Below are 19089 nucleotides of genomic sequence, written 5' to 3' on the forward strand. Positions count from 1 at the left end.
TCCATCTCCACCATAAAGATCCCCTCAGACTCTAAGTCTTAGAAGAACTTCTTGCAGATCAAGGACATTTCGTCACAAAGAATAATAGCTAGTCAAGGAGGAAGGACGGGAAAAGGAAAGAGATTAACGTTTTATTGTATTCACTCAGACCCTTTACCTCCTATCAAGTTCACTCCTTGGGTTTTCCGTAGCATTGATCCCTCCTGTTTTCCTTCCAAATTTTAAAATAAACTTTATGGACTGAGTCAGAAATGAAAAAGCTAACGTTTAATGAGTGCTCACAAGTGTCAGGCACCACTGTGGGATCCTCACCTCGAACACCGGAGAGAATCTCACACACGCTCTGGGCTCTAAAATGTCACCTTCTCTGAATTTCTGCTCACATACCCTGCAGCCTTTCCACCGTGGAGGCCATCACACGTGTCCAATACACGTGAAGGCTGCCCAGCAATCCCGACTTCTGAATTGCTTCCCGCCCTTCTCACAGCAACGGATTATGCCTCATGACTCTTGGGATTTGAACAGGGCAGCTTGTCTGCTTAGCCCATGGTTGCTGTTCTCACCTGAAAGTGGCAAGATGTTGAGAAACCCCAAACAGGAACCTCAGGTATAAAAGGAAAATGTAAAAACATCAGGGATTCTGTCAAAGAGGGAGGGACCCGGGCTCCCAGCGGAACCCCTAACCTCCAGCAGTGATTCTCAAAGTGGCGTCCAGGGCCAGCAGCACCTGGGACCTTGTTAGCCCCCCACATTCTGGGCCACCCCAGACCTACTAAATCAGAAACCCTGGGAGTGGAGCCTCCCAAGTGGTTAAAGAAACAAACCACCTATTTTAAAGCGTAACGTCCTGAGCTCATGGAAGTCCAGGTGCGGCACAGCCCAGGTCCTGCCACTTCCCCGCGGTGGGACCCGGGGCGAATGACCGACCGGCTCAGCCTGTTTGCTCACCTGTACAATGCGGAGAATACCAGTAGAATCAGCTGTGCGGGTTAGCAATAACACATGTTTGGGCTGGACCCCTGAAAGGACTTAGCGGTGACTTTATTTGCTGCGGGCTCTGGCATTTGCTTCCAAGTCCCAGAAAACTTCCTGGCCTTTGTCCCACTTCTCTGGACACCGTAAGTCCTATAAATCCTCCCCAGCCGCACGTGTGTACCCAGGGATGCAAAGAAAGGCCAGCCAATCCTGCCGCCTCCCTAAGAGACCCGGAGGGCCCGAGATGCCCTGCCCAGGCAGTGGCCAGAGGCCGGATGGGTCTCCAGCTCATTGACCCCTCCTGTGCCCCGGAGGGCCGGCCCTGGGTCGCGCCGCGAGACCTGGATGCCGGTACCCAGGCCAGGGCTCGCCTTGCGGACGCCCCCCGCCCGGGTGAAGGGGCGCCAGGCTTACTGGCCCCTCCCTACCCCTGCGCCGCGGAGTCTTCCGGGCCGCCCGGCCGGAAGTCTTGGCCCCTCCCGGCCTGAGGTCCTGGCCCCGCCCCGCTGGTGGTCCAGGCCCCCCGGCCGGAAGTCTCCGCTCCTCCCGGCCTGAGGTCCTGGCCCCGCCCCGCTGGTGGTCCAGGCCCCCCCGGCCGGAAGTCTTGGCCCCTCCCGGCCTGAGGTCCTGGCCCCGCCCCGCTGGTGGTCCAGGCCCCCCGGCCGGAAGTCTTGTCTCCTCCCGGCCTGAGGTCCTGGCCCCGCCCCGCTGGTGGTCCAGGCCCCGCCCATCTGGTGGTCCAGGCCCCGCCCGGCCGGAAGTCTTGGCTCCTCCCGGCCTGAGGTCCTGGCCCCGCCCCGCTGGTGGCCCAGGCCCCGCCCATCTGGTGGTCCAGGCCCCGCCCGGCCGGAAGTCTTGGCTCCTCCCGGCCTGAGGTCCTGGCCCCGCCCCGCTGGTTGTCCAGGCCCTGCCCATCTGGTGGTCCAGGCCCCGCCCGGCCGGAAGTCTTGGCTGCTCCCGGCCTGAGGTCCTGGCCCCGCCCCGCTGGTGGCCCAGGCCCCGCCCATCCGGTGGTCCAGGCCCCGCCCGGCCGGTAGTCTTGGCTCCTCCCGGCCTGAGGTTCTGGCCCCGCCCCGCTGGTGGTCCTGGCACCATCCGGCCGGAAGTCCCGGTCGCGCCCGGCCGGAGGAGGGAAGAGGCCGGGCAGCACCTCCCGCGGCGGGAAGGGGCTGCCCCTGACGGGGTGGGTGCGCCGCACCTCGGGGCGGGGTCGCGCGGCCTCCCCCCGCCCGGCTCCCGGTCGCGCTCCCGCCTCCGGGTGGCCGCGGGGCTGCGGGGCGGGTCCGGGTGCCGCGAGCTCGGGCTCCGGCGCCCGGGCGACAGCGCAGCGGCCGCTATGGGCAACAAGCAGACCATCTTCACGGAGGAGCAGCTGGACAACTACCAGGTGAGCCGGCGCCCGCCCTCCCCTGCTTTCCGCGCCGCGTGCCGGCTGCAGACCCTGCCCCTGCCTTCAGCTCGAAGCGTGACCTTGGGCCTCAGTTTCCCCACCCTTGCGTTGAGAGCGCTTTCCAGTGGGGAGATACTCGCCGGCGCGCCTCACCCGCCTTCAGGCTCCTTGCTCTCGGCCCCAGGCTGGACGCGACCCCCTCCCCAGCCACCTGCCCCAGCGCCCACCTCGGCACGGAGTTGGCGGGTCATTAAACGCCGGCTGGAGGGAGGGTCCCCTATCCCAGAAAGCAGCCCAGGAGAGTGGGGTCCTGTCTGGGTCGGGAGTGAGGTGCATCCCCCCCAAATGCAGTTCTAAGTTGGGGGTGTCTTGTTTATCCGTAGGGGTCTCTCCCTCTGGCCCCAGCATGGAAATACTTGGAGCAAGGAGGAGGCCAGAGACCAGTCCACATCTCCTGGTCCCTGAGTCCCCCAGCAGCCACCCCCTAAGACCCTTCTAGGACCTCCTGCCTCCAGAGCCACGAAACTGTCCAGACCAGAGGTCCAAAGCCCTCCCGCCGGTGGGTGCAGGCCACGGGTGCAGGGTGAAGCCCCAGGCCAGGCCCGCGGGGGCTCTGGCCCGCCTCCCAGGCTCCTGCCCTGCCCTGTGCACTGCAGCCACCCCCGACTGTCTACAGCAACCTGGACGTTCTTCCTCCTCCAAGGCCCGAGGTGATGCCTGTCCCCCCACTCCCCCGGGCAGGGCGCCCTGATTGTGCTGTGGGAGCCACGAGGCCGCCGGCTGCCTTCCCCAGTAGTTATTTTGGTAACGGGCTGGACATGGGAGCCCTCTGATGTGGGCAGACGTAAAATACAGGCCCCTTCTCAGAAACCCTGACTGTCATTAATAGTTGTCAGCTCCACGTGAGGCCCTGAGAAGGCGCAGGGAGCCACAGTCACGGGGCACCTGCTGTGGTCCCAGGCTCTGGAACGGGGGCCCTCACAGTGGGGTGGTTTTCAGCCCCATTTCACAGAGGAGTAAACAAAGGCTGAGGCGCCAGTCAGGGCTCAAGCCCAAGGCTCTCTGCATTTGTTTGGGGGCGCGGCCTGTGTGTGCTCTTGGTCTTGGGGGCCGGCCAGCCTTCTGAGAGGCCAGCAGTGTGGCGTGCTCTAGGGGAGGGCCCCTAGTGGGCCAGGGAACAACAGGAGGGAATGGGGGGCTTTTGCTTTGCAAGGATCGGAGACAGTGGAGCCCTCGAGCGGGCCTAGAAGGAGGCATTCCAGGGGACCACGTGGGCACAGGCAAACAGGTAGACCATGCTCAGAAGTGAAGAGTGGCCCCGTGGGGCTGGGAGCCTGGGTTTCCACTCAGACCAGCCCGGCATTGGGTTACGCTTCGGGGCCAGGCCCAGGGTTGGGTTGTGATCCTCCCGCCAGAGCCAGGCAGACTGGGAGAAATGAGAGCTGAAGAGACCTGAGAGCCCCAGTCCCCCTCCCTCTGCTGTCCAGCCAGTCAGGGCCCCAGTTACAGCCACCTACCCCCCCCCCCGCCCCCATCCACAGGAAACCTGAGAGCCCCAGTCCTCCTCCCTCTGCTGTCCAGCCAGCTCCTGGCCAGCCAGGGCCCCGGTTACAGCCTCCTCCCCTTTCCCCCTCCCCCCTCCACAGGTGCCAATGGTTCCCAAGTTCATGTTTCTCTCCAGACTTCTCTGCCTTCCTGATCAATCGATCCACCTCCCAGACCCCTCCATCTGCAGAGCAGGGCTCCCTGCCTTCCCCAGAACCCACCACTGCTGCTCTGGCCCTGCTCTGCTCGTGCTCAGGCAGCCCACATTTTCAGCTATGAGCAAGTCCCGTAACTCACTTGGGGACTCCCCTCTTCTATCTCCACCTAAGGATCCAAAGCAAGACAAGAATTTGGGAATGTGACTAAAAACACCAGCAGGCTCCTCAGAACCCTGAGAAGCTTTTAAGGTTCCTGCCATATTCATCCCCCATGAGCTACTTTTCTGCAATGAGCTCTAGGCAAATAAGTCAACAGCAGAAAAAGCAAACCATCAGTTGATGAGCAGGTTCACAGCAGCTTTGTTGGTGCTCAGAGAGAGGAGAGACATTAGGTGAGGCAGGGTCAGCGTCTTCACGGACACCTTCTGCAGCCTGTGGGAGGTTTATGTGCAGAGGCCTGGCTCCTCGGGCCACCTGCGCATATTGAGCATCGCGGTGTGCGAGGTATCGCGATACACAACAGCAGCAGGACGTGGTCGTGTGCCGTGCTCACGGGTGGACTCTGTTCACAGCCAGCGGACCATGGGCAAGAAGCACAGAGGCCTGGCTTGCAGTCAGCCCTTCTGGGCTGTACGTGCAGCTAAGAGCAAGCTACCAGTGTCACTGACCTCAGTTTTCCCATCTATAGAATGGGGAGATACTGCGTGCCCCCTCCCCTCCATAGGCTAGTGATGAGGACTGAACAAAATTGGATAATCAGAGCCCCCACAGACCAGGCCTGGTCGAGGTGTGGTTCTCAGCCTGGGCTGTACGTTGCAGTCATCAGAGTAGCTTTGAAAACTCTGATGCCTGGCTCCAGACTCAGGGATTCTGCTTTAATGGATCTGGTTCGTGCTGGTGCTGGGGCTGCTGGGGCTGGGGCTGCTGGTAGAGGGCACAGGAGGTTTAAACAGCTCCCCAGGTGATTCTGCCCTAGAGCCGAGGCCCTCACCTTAGCAAGCATCGGCATCACTGGAGGTGGTAGATCTAAAGACACAGATTCCTGGCCCCCACCCCCAGAGTTTGTGATGCAGTAGGTCTGGAGTGGAGCCTGAGAATCGGGTGCTGCCCGTCCAGGAACCACGCCTTGAGGACCATTGACGTGGACAGATGTAAGTGGTTTTGATAAGGGACGAGGGTCATGTGAGAAACTTGTGTATCTTTGCTTGTAGGACCCTTGGTCAGGACCCAGATACTTTTCAACCCAGGGCAGAGGAGAGAGGAGAGGAAGCGAGGATAGGCCAGGAGGACAGAGAGCAGAAGCCAGGGCCTCTCCCCATTGGTGGTGATGCTGACACCCCCACCAGGCTGGGTGGGAGACCCTGGCCCTTCTGCTGAGCACCTTCAGGCCATAGAGCCAGCCCTGGGGCCGAGGGAGCTCTGTACCGGGAAGACTCAGCTGGGCCGCCTTTGGGGCCTGCTCCAGGGATCTGGGGACTTGAGGAAATCAGTCCGCACAATTGCCACCTGAGTCTTAGGCCTGTAGGGCAGAGCGTTCTCTGTCCATGCTGGGGGGGGAGGTGGGGCAGAGGAGCTATGGCCTACAGCAAAGCCTAGCCCTCCAGGAGAAGCCCCTAGGTTTCTAGAAGGCCAAGGCCACGTGAGGGCTCTTAGTCCAACCCCTGGGTAGCAGCATGTGGCTCAGAAGGACAGACTGACTACATGGGGCCGGCTCCCCCTCCTCAGGTCTCCCACAGGTGCCCAGTGGGACCCTGCTCAGTGTGCGGTCCAGCTGCCCCGGTGCCCGGTGGCTTCAGGTCCTGTCCAGGGCAGCAGCCGCAAGCGCTCGTCAGGGCCGGCTCTGCTCATGCCCCAGGAGGCTCGGGCTCTGCAGAGCCTAAGGTGCCGCCTGCTCTCACGGGGCAGCAGTGGGCAAAGGCAGAGGGGCCAGGCAGCAGGGATGAGAACAAAAGCCTTCCGCTGCTGGGATCTTTTCACCTCCATACTTCCCACCGTGGCCTTGCATCCAGACAAGGGCAGGACATCTGAGATGAGTTTATGACTGGGCGACCTTAGGACGTGCATGCTGGCCCCACCCTGAGAAACACCTGCCTGGGGGTCCCTAGCAGCCTCCGCCCTTCCTCTGGCCAGATGCCACCAGTCCCTCCCTGCCCGCCTGCCCCACACTCCTAGCCTCCAGGGCCTCCCTGTGTGACCTCATCTGTGCGTGAGGCTTCAGAGGCCGGGTAGATGCAGGTGTTCCCCAGCCTGTGGACCTGGGGCTCTCCGTCTCTGCGCACAGCCACCCGCACACACAGCCCCCAGAGCCACCCGGCTCGCAGTGTGGATGGCACGCCCCTGCAGCTGAGGCCCTGCAGCCCTTGTCCCTCAGGGCAGTCTGCAGTGGCATCCACCTCTGACCTCTCCATCTGCCCGTAAATGCCCTCCCCAACGCCATGCACACAGTCCCCAGCCAGGTCAGAAGCTTCAGGAAGCAGCGGCTCTTGGCCAGGGGCGGGGCGGGGCGATGGGGGAGCGGGGGCGGGGGGCGGGGCAGGAGTGAGCCTTCTGTGAGGTCCCCAGGGAGAAAGGAGCCAGGGACTTGTAAGGGACTGTGTGTGTGTTTTCCCTTTGCAGGACTGCACCTTCTTCAATAAGAAGGACATCCTCAAGTAAGTGTGGCTTCTGTTCACCCTTTGGAGCTGGGACGGGGGCAGGGGCTGGGACCCCCGCCTGGGCTGTGTGAGCCAGCTGGAACTGAGGAAGAGCATCTGCGAGCGCAGGCCGCCGTGAACTTGAGAACGTGCCCCCCCCCCCCCGAAGCCCACATCCCTCTGCCAGGAATTGGGCCTCTCCGTCCTGGGCGCCAGGCGCTGTGGTGGGTGGTTTCAGACACTCATTTAATCCTCACTGTGACCTTGTAACAGGAGAATCCTTTTATCCCCACTTTGCAGGTGGGGCTTAGCAGTTGGCCAGAGTCATGGAAGACCTGGCCTCTGACTGCAGGCCCCTTGCTATCACCGTGTCCTCGGATCTGTCAGACTAGGGGCTCCCTGTCTGATAGACTAGCGGGCCCTCAGGGCCCTCTGGCTCCAGCTCCAATGCCCTCCTGCTCCTGGGAGGTCAGAAGTCAAGGCCATGGCCTGCATGCCCACGCCACCCCTGAGCTGCCCACCAGGTGCTCTTCCCTTTCCAGGACAACCCCTTTCTTTGGGCTTTGATGGAAGAGATGAAGGGTTGGCAGCTTAGAGCCCCAGGACCAGACAGTGGGCCAGGAAACCTGGCCCCAGCTCCCAGGTGGCATTAAAAGCCAGCAGGGTCACAGGACTGCTTTCCCTGGAGGTCGATGGGCAGGCTGGGGTAGAGCCTGGAACAGCTTCCCGGGCCTGCTGTGCTTTGTCACTGTCCTGACCACTCTGTTCAGACGGGCAGTGTCCTTTCTCCTCTGCCCAGGCTGCTCTTCCAGCCTGTCCGTTGGGTAGCTGGGGACACCCACATCCACCACCCTGGAGAGGCAGGGTGGGGGGCACAGGCCCCAGGCTGTGGCATCTGCAGACCAGGGCTGCTCCCACTTGCCAGCTCTGTGGCCTTGGGCAAGCTGGGAGCCTCGCCGAGCCTCCGTCTCTCCTGTAAAGTGGGGACCATGATGCATGCCTCGCCGCGTGGCTGACAGGCAGGAACACCAGGGAGTGGTGTTTGGAACACGGGATTTGGTCTGTGGCTTGAGTGATGCGTGGGGTGGGGTCCCCATCTGGACAGGACGGCACTCAGAACTGCAACAGCAGCCGTTGCCGGTGGCATCGCTGTGGCACGTCTTGGCACGGACCCTCCCGGAAGCCTCGTCGCATCGGTTCTCTGTGTGGGGAGCCCCCACCGCCGCAGTGGCCACACCCGGGCTAAGCTTCGGAGGCCCATGCCTGTTTCCGCTCTGGCAGCAAGAGCTTGTCCCCCCCGCCTGGCATCCGCTTCTCCACCTCCTCCACCCACCACATTCCTGCACCCCGTTCATGCCCACCGCCACCTGCTCCGTGAGCGCCCCCCAACCCCACCAGCCCCACACTCCTGCTGCTGCTCTCCCGGCGTCCTGCGGGCTCAGGTGCCCGGCTCCCTGCGAAGTTGCAGTCGGCCAGGACCCAGGTTCCCCGCGCTGTCACTGGGTGCAGTATGTTAGCCCCCAGTGAGCGCCGGAAGATCGCATGGCTGAGGACCCATTGAGTTGCCCTGAGAGAACGTTCCCGGCTCGGAGCTGCAGGGCCAAGGACACAGGCCTGCTTCACTCCACCCCCACTTCCAGTGGTCTTCCTGGGAGCAGCGAGGCTGCCCGTGGGGACAGGGTGGTACAAAGGCCAGGCCAGGGATTAGACTAAACCTGGTATGTCTTTGGGGGTGTCCCTTGTCCCTTGGCAGATGGGGGGACCTCCCTACCCACAGCCCTGGGCTGCCCAAATCTGAGCCCTCTGAACCCTTCAGCAGCCCAGCCGCTGTAGCTCCACCCAAGCCCAGACCGGGCCTGGGGTGCAAATGGGGAGAGGACCCCCCCTCACCCTCCGGCAGCTGGATGGCCCTTCCTGATGCAGCTTGCTCTGGTTAATTCAGCTCTGCCACAGTGTTCGCACTCACTGGGGTGTTTGCACTCACTGGGTGTTCGCACACACTGGGGTGTTCGCACTCACTGGGGTGTTCGCGCTCACTGGGGCATTTGCACTCACTGGGTGTTCACACTAGGTGTTCACACTGGTGTGTTTGCACTCACTGGGTGTTTGCACTCACTGGGTGTTCACACTGGTGTGTTTGCACTCACTGGGGTGTTCGCACTCACTGGGTGTTCACACTCACTGGGTGTTCACACTGGGGTGTTTGCACTCACTGGGGTGTTCGCACTCACTGGGTGTTCACATTCACTGGGATGTTCGCATTCACTGTGTGTTCACACTCACTGGGGTGTTCGCACTCACTGCGTGTTCGCACACACTGGGTGTTCACACTCACTGGATGTTTGCACTGTGTTCACACTGGGTGTTTGCACTCACTGCGTATTCACACTCACTGGGGTGTTCACACTCACTGGGTGTTCGCACTCACTGCATGTTCACACTCACCGGGGTGTTCACACTCACTGCGTGTTCGTACTCACTGGCTGTTCACACTCACTGCATGTTCACACTCACCGGGGTGTTCACACTCACTGTATGTTCACACTCACTGGAGTGTTTGCACTGTGTGTTCACACTCACCGGGGTATTTGCACTCACTGTGTGTTCGCACTCACTGCGTGTTCACACTCACTGCATGTTCACGCTCACTGGGTGTTCGCACTCACAGTGCTTCCTCTGCAGAGTGGTCTTGTCAGGAGGAAGACCTCTATGCCGGGAGCCCTGGGGTCTGCTGGGGGGCACTGTGGAGATGGCAGTGCTCCCTGGAGCGGTCGCCCCCCGCCCCGGGCCCCTGTGGCTGGGAGGGCCAGGGCGACCGTGGTGGTCAGCACAACACAGGGCTGCCTGTGGCCTTGTGGCCCACCCGCGTGCCCGCAGGAAGGGTGGTGAGACCAGGCAGCGCATGGGATTAATGTCTCTGGAGAAAGCACGATAGCTCTGTTCCGGTTTTGACCCCTTCACTTTTGTCCAGCCTTCTCTCTGGGCCCCAGCAAGGGCCAGCAGGACGTACCAGGGCCCACCTACCCTTGCCAGGGGGGCCCTCTCCACTGGTCAAATCTCAGGGCCAGGCAGGGCACCTGAAGCCAGAGCCCAGAGAGGGCAAGGAGCAAGGACCAGCTCAGCAGTGCGCACAGCAGGTCAGCAGCAGAGCTAGGCCCCAGAGCCAGGGCCCCTCCCAAGGACCTTCCAGTGCCGCTCCCCCCGGGCCCGCCACACCTGCTGAGCTGCACCCCAAGTACTGACCAGATGGCGGGGAGGTAACCTGAGGAGCAGTGGTTCTTTGCAGCCTGGGGCCCAGCCCTCTGGCAGCCATGGCTCATAGATAACCTCTGGGCAGGTCCCGCCCCGGCCCCCGCCCCCGGTGGACCCAGGGCACAGCTCTCCCACCCCCACACTGAGCCTGAGCGGGCAGCGCCCCCCCCCCCAGCTCTCTTCCTACAGGTGTGAGGATGTGCTCTGACTCCCCTCTGCCCCAGTGAGCCTGTCTCCCCAGTACGGGGTGCCCCGGGGTGCTCGCCTGCACGTGACTTTATTGTGCCATGGCTTCTCCGCCTTGGACAGACCCTGTATGGTCTGCCTTAGTTACTTAGATGTTCTATGTTCTGTGACACATGACGGCACAGGGAAGTTCGAAAACAGAGCCAGTCAAGGGAAGAGAAAACACGAGCTGTAATGCCGCCCCTCGGAGATCATAACCATGACCCTTTCTGTGGATAGAACCTTGTGCCGTCTGTCAGACCAGTATTGTTCCTTCGTGTGTGTTTATCAAAAATTCGTACCGTGTTGCTTTATAATTTGCTTAAAATTGCTCTTCCTTAGGCAAACTGTAATAACAGGTGAGAAGAATGATCTCGCCACGTCCTTAGTTCATGTAGTTGGACACCAGGTGTTCACGCCGCCCTTAGAGTTAGTGCTGCAGCGAGTGGAACCCACAGCTCTGGGACCATTTCTTTCTTTTTTTTTTTTTAAGATTTTATTTGACAGAGACAGCGAGAGAAGGAACACAAGCAGGGGGAGTGGGAGAGGGAGAAGCAGGCTTCCCGCTGAGCAGGGAGCCCGATGTGGGGCTCGATCCCAGGACCCCGGGATCATGACCTGAGCTGAAGGCAGACGCTTAACGACTGAGCCACCCAGGTGCCCCTGGGATCATTTCTTTGGGATGCATTTCCAACAGGTTTCTGGATCAAAGGGATAGACATATTTAAGGCTTTAGATTTTTACTGCTGACGCCCCCCCACCCTGCCCGCGTCCGCACCGCCAGCCGCCCCGTCACACTGGCTGGTGTATCATTGTCTTCTGTCCCCCGATTGTGCACTGACGGTCCCAGTCGGGCCACACGCGCTGTAAATAATGGAGCCCCCGTCGGTGGGGTCGCTCCCAGGTCCTGTGGGGACTGCTCCAGCGGCTCGTTGCCTTGGGCGGATCCAGCTTCTTGCAGTGTTTTAATTTGTACATTTTGGCAACTACAGTTTGGATTACTGTTTTAATTTAATCATTGTTACGCGCAAGCTGGGCCCAAATGTGGACCGCCAACCAGTGCGCGACTTCCAGAAGAATCCGTTCCTCCCGGTGATTTCCAGTGCCCTGTCACGGACCACCCTCCCTCACACGTGCGCCTGTCTGTGCCCCAAGGTGACCTGCTGTGCCTTCCAGCTGTTCCCACACCCGAGGGGCCGACACCCCAGAGGCTCTGGCTTCAGGGCCGTCCCCACTCTCCTGCCTTTATTCTGCCACGCGGACTTCTGAGTCAGGTCGGCAAGTTCTCAAATGAACCCGTTGCAGGTTGCGGTGAAGGTTGTGTTCATTGTGCACAAAAGTGAAGCCGTGGTTGTCACCACTCCGGGATTCCAATCAGGAAGATAGCGGCACTTACCCCACCCCCTGAACGCTTCCTGTCCGTTTACACACTTGGAGTTTATTTTATACTTTGTTGTTTTGGGGCGTCTTGGTGGCGGATGCTGGTACATAGAAAACTATCTGGTGCAGAAGGGCTGCTGAGCCCTTTCTCATCCAGATGGTTTTTAAACTGCTTAAGCTTAGTTTTGGCGAACAGTTTGCCCCCTCCTTTCCAGCATTTCCCTACGCCGCCTGTTTCCCTCGCTGGCACGGTGACCAGCACTCCCGGGCGTCCCGCGTTTCTGGGGTCTCTGGTAGGCGCGTTTAAGTGTGCTGCTGGGTGTGGGTGTGGGATATGCAGCCTTTTGCTTCCGTTCTACTAAGGATTTTAGGCTTTATGACCGATAAAAATTAATACTTTAAAAATGCGTATTTCTGTTAATAAATACTCCAAAAATGCAAGCAGTCGGGCAGTGGGTGAAGGAGGAAGTGTCAGCCAGCCCCTCTCCTCACTCCTGTCTGCCCCCACCTGCGGGCGCCGTGCTTTGGGCGCCATGGCGTGCATGCTTTGGGGGGGGTTTTCCTGTGTTCGTACAACCATCCAGTCATAAGTGCAGCTACCAAGTTAATAAAAATATTTTTTTACCTATTGATACGACGTGTAGTCACAGATTCCCGAACATCCTCGTATTCCTAGTGGAAATCCTGCGTGGTCTGAATGCGTTCATCTTCCGGTACCGTTGGACCTGACGTACCCGTGTCGTATGAGCTGCTGGCACCTGTGTGTGTAGGTGCTGCCGGTCCGTTTTGGATGCTGCCCGTTGGGTTCAGCCGGCAGGGTTCTTGCTAACTTTCTGAAATAAGCGGGCAGGCTCTTACCTGTCTGCCCCGTGCACTGGGGTCAGCCCTGCTCCCAGGCCTGAGGGCGGGACCGACGGCGGGACCGACGGCCTCCGTGAACTCAGCGGGGCCCTGCGCTGGGAGGGGGTAGCAGGGACGCAGTTCCTTGTTTGGAGTTTCTCCCACAGTGATTCAGACTTCCAAATTCTCTTCAAGTTTTCCTAAAAAGAAAAAAAAAAATGGTCATGTCAGTTGGTCCTAGAGTCAGGGCAGAAGTTGGCCTCCCCACCCCAGGGACACGCCAACCTGCCAGCCCTACGCCCCTCTCCCCAGCCCCCCTGGCGGGGTGCCCCTGACGGGCAGGCAGCTGAGGGCCGGGTCGCTTTCGTAGCACCACCCTCTTGGACCCCACACGTGAGGACAGTAGGGGGGAAGGGAAGTTGACTCGCCCGTGGGTCAGCCCACCAGTGAGCGAGGTGCGGGCTCAGCCGCCACCTGACTTGACCCCACGGGACCTTGGAGGGGTCGGGCGATGCCCAGGAGCACGCAGCATAGGTCGGGGGGGGGGGCAGTGTAACAGTTGGAGGTTGAACACACCCATCAAGGACACGACACCGGTTGCATAAATTGTGATATGGAAGCCCGGTTCTGGTTCTGTGTTTGGGGACAGTAACGCAGAAAGCGAGAGCAAAGAACGCCCTTGACTGCCCCCTGGTGGGGAGTCCGGCTTGGTCCCGTCACCCCGCGCTCTGTTCACCCGCTCCCGCCCAGGGCACGGGCTTCCGCTTGTTTCCCCTCCAGCTCTGTTTCTAAGCCACGGAGCTTTCTTGTGATTTCAGGACGTTTACGGGAATCTGTGGCCGACAGAGCGTGCTCGCGGCACTTTGGCACTTTGCTCTGAGCCAGGTGTCCATGGGCTGGGAGGAGGGGCCAAATGGTTGGAACCCGGAGAGTCTTGGGTTCGAGTCCCAGCCCCACCGCTCACTGGCTGGTGTGCTGGGGCAGGCACTTAACCCTCGGAGCCTCAGTTTCCTCCCCTGAGACAGTGGAGAGGGTGACACCCGCGTCTCAGGGTGGTGTGGGGGTGACACCGAGTCGCCCACACGGGGCACTGGCCCAGAGCGGGGCACAGGTGAGCACTCAGTAGACGGGTCTCTTGTCACCTGCGTGAGCCAGGCACGTACCTCCACGCTCCGCTGGAGAGGGCTGGGTGGCTGTGCTGACGGGCCTGCCACAGGGTCGGCCACTTGCAAGAAGACCAGGCTCTGGCGGAGCAGGGCAGGTGGGGCCCGGAGCTCTGGGTCCACTTTGAGGCCATCCCCGACAGTCCTGGGCCTCACCTGGGGCCTCACCTTGGGCCAGGAACCCGCCTCAGCCCCTGCTCCGTGCCCCTCCTAAGTTGAACTTGTCTGGGGCTGGGAGTTGGCGCTCTTGTCTGGGCTGTTAGGGGTGTGGTCCCAGGGACACGGGCAGAAGAGGCCTGGATAGCCGGGACGGCTGGGCGCCCAGAGAGGTGGGAGGGGCTGGGGACGGGCCCAGGGCCCAGGGGCCGTTCACAGGGGCTTCCTGTGGGTGTGAGTGGGGGCGGGGGGGACAGGGCAGCAGACGGCCCCGGGCTTCGGCAGCCTTAGGCCTGGGCGGAGTGGTGAAGAGCTCCTGCTCTGGACTCCAGGCCTTCGCTCCCGCCACCGACCCCGATGGCTGTAGTAGGGTGGTCCTAGACAAATGGCTCCTAGCCTCCTCAGGCCCCGGTTTGCTGAGCTGTGTATCTGCGCCCCCACGGGGAGCATTAAATGAGGTGACATGCCTAGCACATAGAAGGCCCTTACGGGAGCCCAAAGGGGGACACAAAAGGTCTGGTTGCAGACCCCTGCAGGTGGGGGCCGGCCTGGTGGGGGTGGTGCGAAGGGCCAGGACGCGACCTGCTTATCAGCACGGGGTCCGGGCAGAAGCGGCCTCCCTCACAGGTCCCACACCCTGTGGGCAGAGCAAGGGCCCGTTGGGGGGGTGCTGGGTAGGAGGCCGGGGTGCAGGTGGGGCGGCATCGGCAGCTGGGGGCTCCGGGGCTGCACCCCCTCCACCCTTCCCCTCTGCCTCCCTCGCAGGCTCCACGCACGATTCTACGAGCTGGCCCCCAACCTCGTCCCCATGGACTACAGGAAGAGTCCCATCGTCCACGTGCCCATGAGCCTCATCATCCAGATGCCGGAGCTCCGGGTACGAGAGAGGCCGCTGCTGCCGGGCAGGTGGGCTGGGGGGCTGGCAGCAGACGCCCCCAGACGCGGGTTGAGGCCGGCTCCACCCTCCGAGGCTCACTGAGCCTGTCTGTGCCTGCTCGCTCCCCTGAGCTCTCTGAACACGTGAGCTGCGCCGCGGGGGCTGCCTGGGGGGCTGTGCTCGCCCGCTCGCCCCTTTGTGGAATGGCCAGTCGGCTCTGCGTGGCGGAACTTGTCTGCTTTTTTTTTTTAAGATTTTATTTATTTACTTGAGAGGGAGAGAGCGAGTCAGGGGGAGGAGCAGAGGGAGAGGGACAAGCAGATGCTGAGCACGGAGCCCGACGTGGGGCTCGATCTTACGACCCTGAGATCATGATCCGAGCCAAGTCCAAGAGTCCCACACTGAACCGACCGAGCCCCCCAGGCGCCCGCTTGTGTCTGCCTTTTCAGATGATTCTCTGTCTCCGCCTTGTCTGGCTTTCGCCTGTCACCTCAGGCCATCCCCACCAGCCCTTCTCAGACCTGCCGATCTTGTCAGAATGCCGCTCGGGGTCAGCAGGTCTGGGTGGGAGGGGCCGAGATTGTTTTCCAGCTGACGCTGCTGGACCTCACAGCACATGTATGTTCGACAGGAAAGTTTCCCTTCATGAGTTCCTTGCCCACAATGCGTCCAGTGCCCGCCAGGGGTAAGGAAGACCGGCGTTCGGGGCACAACTGCATCCCGCTGTGGGACTTGGCCAGGAGCCTTTCGCCAGGCCTTGGATGTGTGACTCGGGGTCAGGGCACCACGTGGCGTCCTTTCGGGCCCATGTCCCGGCTTGACCTCCATCCCCAGGGACAGTGAGGCCCAGGCTTAGCCCTGGCACGTGCCCGCCAGCCTAGAGAAGGGCCTGAGCTGTGGCCTGGAGGTCGATGCAGGGGCATGGGGCCCTCTGGCAGTCGCCACGCAGGTGGTTTCTGAGCCTTCTTGGCTCGGCACGGAGTGGGGGTGGCCAAGTCCAGTTGGGGTGGGGACTCTAGGAAGAGTGAGCCCTGAGAGACCTGGGACGAGAGGACGGAGTCGGGGGTGCAGCTCCCGGAGCAGGAGGCCCCGAGCGGGCTGATGATGGCCTGGGCTCTGACTGGCCCTCCGAGTCTTGCTGCTTGTCCCGGCCCCTTTCTCCAAGCCTTGGGGGCCCCACTTCTGCCTCCCACGACCCTGGCCTGACCTGGCTTAGCCCAGGGCTGCCCATGCATCCCTCTGGGCAGCAGGGTGGCGCCAGCTCTGCTCGTAACCGGGGAGCCCCGCGCCCGGCCTTGCGCCCCCCAGCCGTCCCCTCCCCACCCGCCCCAGCCAGGCAGGCCCAGCTCTCATTCCCGCTGCGCGGGCCGCCGTGGGGGCTCAGAGGGCTTAGCTCACTCGTCCGAGGCCTCTGTCCCGTGCTCTCGGTCACCCGGCACCCACACCACCGCTGTGGCTGTTTCCTGCAGGAGAACCCCTTCAAGGAAAGGATCGTGGAGGCTTTTTCTGAGGACGGCCAGGGGAACCTCACCTTCAACGACTTCGTGGACATGTTCTCTGTGCTGTGCGAGTCGGCTCCCCGGGAGCTCAAGGCAAACTATGCCTTCAAGATCTACGGTAGGGGCCTGGAGGGCACCTGCGGGGGGTCCTGGGAGTGGGGGGGTCCGTGGACACCACAGTGGGGGTGGGCGTGCCCCGTGGAGAGAGCAGCAAGGAGGTGCCAGGCTTCCACGGGGTGAGACACCAGCGCTGTGAGCCCAGGGGGGTTGCAGGTCAGGCTGCGAGGAGCCAGCCGAGGAGCTTGGACCGGGTGCCCGGGGCTCCGGGGGGGCAGGGCAGTTCCGGGTCTGGACGCGTGAGCCAGAGGCCGGGGGCTGGAGAGGGCGCCTGGGCCGGGCAGCAGGGCTCCCAGGGCCACGGTCACGCCGGCCCCAGAGGAGAGAACTCCACGCGGCTGGCCTGCCCTCCCATGGGGACACCGAGTTCCAGGGAGAGCCGGGCCGGTGCTAGCAGAAGAGCCACGCAGACCTGCTTGTCCCAGCACCTCTGACCAGCCCGTGGCTGCGGGCCTCTCCAGCTGTTTCATTTTGTAGCGGCCATGCCCCTTTCGGAGGCCTGGTCTGGGCGCACGCGGCACCCCCTTGTGCGTGTGCATCAGGGATGGTGGCAGTGGGCCCACCGTCCATGACCTGCGCCCCACTGCACCCATCACCCTCCAGCCTCGGACCCCTGGCATCGCGCGTGGGGCATCGCGCGTGGGGCATCGCGCGTGGGGCATCGCGCGTGGGGCATCGCGCGTGGAGCAGGCTGTCGTCTGCAGCGAGGGGCGTGGGGGCAGGCGGGGACAGGTATGGGGGCACCCAGGCTCCCTGCTGCCCCAGCTGTGGAACAGCGGGAAAGGCAACTGGGACACGGGGTTTGGTGCTGGGGAGAGTCGCGGCCTGACTCGCAGCAAGGGTCACCCCCTTCCTGGGCCTCAGCTCCTTCCCATCAAAGGGGCCCAGGAATCCAGCCGGCCAGTCAGCCGGCACATCTCCGCAAAGCGTCCTGGCACCCCTGCGGGGGTGGAGGTCAGTCCCACCGGGCCTGTCCCAGAGGCAACCGCGGGCCGGTGCCGAGGTGGGCCGTGCGGGTACCTGCCAAGGGGCTGGCTCTGGGGTCCAGCCCCGACCAGGGGTGTCCCTTCGGGTCACGTGCCTCTGCAGGACCCTGTTTCTTCATCCGTGTATGAACCTGGACCTACTGCTCGGCTTGTGTAGGCGGTGCCGCGAGGCAGAGCGCGTGCCGTTCGGCCGGCCGCCACGCTCTCCATCACTCCCGCGCGTGCCGGGGTGTGGCCCGCCGTGGGGGCTCGGCGGTGGGGGGCGGAGGGCTGAAAGCCCCCCGGAGGTGGTGTTTGATCTGAAACTTGGAGGACGAATGGGCATTTGCTGGCCCGACGGGTGGGAGGGGCGGAGATCTGGGAGCTGAGCTGCAAGCAGTGGGCAGCGTGTTGTGTCACCGCCGCGAGCCGTGTGGCCGTGCTTCAGGCAGTGTGGTGCCTTCTGCCAAGTGGGATCAGACCACGCAGCTGCTCTGTGCACGGAGACCGGCCTGGGCCTCCTTCCCAGGGCTTCCGAGTCTCCTGACCACCGCCGCGCCTGGCGGGGGGCTGCGAGTGCAGTTGAGAGAACGTGGCCGTGGGGGGTGAGCGCTTAGTGGCAAACAGGCCCGGTCAGCATCCTGGCTCCCCCTCCGAGCAGCCCTCTGACCTTGATTCAGTGGCTTGGCCTCCTGGGCCTGTTTCCTCCACTCCAGAGGGAACATAGGGCCCACCGCGGGCTGTGGCCAGGAGGGCCAGGTTTGGACCTGTGACCATCATGGGGTCTTACGGGGGTGAGTGTTGGCTCATCAGATGTGCTATTCATCCTGGGCCGGGGCACCGGGGGCAGGATGTCAGGGGGAGCCCCGGCCTGAGCACCCCCTGTCCCCGCCCGCAGACTTCAACACGGACAACTTCATCTGTAAGGAGGACCTGGAGCGCACGCTGGCGCGGCTCACCAAGTCGGAGCTGGACGAGGACGAGGTGGTGCTCGTGTGTGAAAAGGTCATCGAGGAGGCCGACCTGGACGGCGACGGCAAACTGGGCTTCGCGGACTTTGAGGACATGATTGCCAAGGCCCCCGACTTCCTCAGGTGCGGCCCCGCGGCTGGGGCTGGGCTCCCTGGGGACAGCTGGGCCCACCGCCTGCCCTCCCTGCCAGAGGAGGTCAGCTGTGTCCTCCGCGTCCTCCTAGGGGACTGTGCCCTGGGCTGGGGGCCAGTGGGCTTTCTGCTGAGGGGCCCTTCTTCTCTTTCCAGCACCTTCCACATCCGGATATGAGGACACTGGCGAGGGCGCAGGGGCCCTGAGGCCAACCATCTGGGTCTGCTGTCTACACGAGTGTGACCTCTGAGCTGTCCAGAAAAGAGGCTGCGGCCTCTGGGGTTAGACCCACCAACATTTTCTTGGCCCTTTCAGCAAAAAATCCTTAACCAGGGAAGGCGGGTGTGGGGAGCAGGGCCCTTCCCAGGCCCCGCCACAGGCCCTCCCTCTGTGCCGCCGAGCCCCCCAGACCGCAGTCCTCTCCCTGTCAGAGACGGCCCCACTGGGAGGGGAAGGCAGAGACCTCACGGGGCAGGGGATACGGACGTGTCCCAAGTGCTGGGCAGGCGTCCTGATGGCCCAGGGCAAAGTGAAAAGGGAAAGAGGACAAGGTTTCACGAGCTATGCAGTCTTTCTCCAAAACCCACAGCTGGGCTGCCCCCCAGCCCCACCTGGTCCCCTTCGCCCCCGACCCCCCCCAATGTGAAGCTGTGTGCACAGTGGGCCAAGGGCTCTGTCCCTGTCCCTGGCTCTGAGGCCTGGGCACCACACCCCCTGCCCCCCCAAGATGTGGAATTCTCACTGGTGCGTGCTGTCCACACATTTGTGAATTCCCAGTAGTAAAGCACTTGGACGTCCCCGTGCTCTGTC

General features: G+C 62.5%; 1 protein-coding gene and 1 long non-coding RNA gene across 9 annotated transcripts; one reads left to right on the top strand and one right to left on the bottom strand.

Annotated features, from left to right (window-relative positions):
* Positions 1–245: 245 nt before the first annotated feature.
* On the bottom strand, positions 246–1012 carry LOC118519890 (uncharacterized). Its single transcript, XR_004909385.2, has 2 exons — positions 949–1012; positions 246–602 (listed from the first exon to the last, which is right to left on the bottom strand). It is a non-coding gene; the product is annotated as an uncharacterized LOC118519890 (long non-coding RNA).
* A 1046-nt stretch (positions 1013–2058) lies between these two features.
* CIB2 (calcium and integrin binding family member 2) lies at positions 2059–19082 on the top strand. 8 transcript variants are annotated; one of them, XM_036067618.2, is made up of 7 exons: positions 2066–2362; positions 2749–3075; positions 6685–6719; positions 14483–14594; positions 16064–16211; positions 18074–18269; positions 18435–19082. In XM_036067618.2, exons 4-7 carry the CDS (start codon positions 14526–14528, stop codon positions 18454–18456), a joined length of 435 nt encoding a protein of 144 aa, XP_035923511.1. In that variant the 5' UTR covers positions 2066–2362; positions 2749–3075; positions 6685–6719; positions 14483–14525; the 3' UTR covers positions 18457–19082. The 8 variants fall into 8 exon arrangements, with proteins under 8 accessions (XP_035923507.1, XP_077934913.1, XP_035923515.1 ...); XM_036067616.2 differs by having other exon boundaries at positions 2749–2924; XM_078078787.1 differs by lacking the exon at positions 2749–3075 and having other exon boundaries at positions 2063–2362.
* The last annotated feature ends 7 nt before the right edge of the window (positions 19083–19089 follow it).

This window comes from Halichoerus grypus, chromosome 8, assembly GCF_964656455.1.
Source record: "Halichoerus grypus chromosome 8, mHalGry1.hap1.1, whole genome shotgun sequence".
Taxonomy (NCBI): Eukaryota; Metazoa; Chordata; class Mammalia; order Carnivora; family Phocidae; genus Halichoerus; species Halichoerus grypus.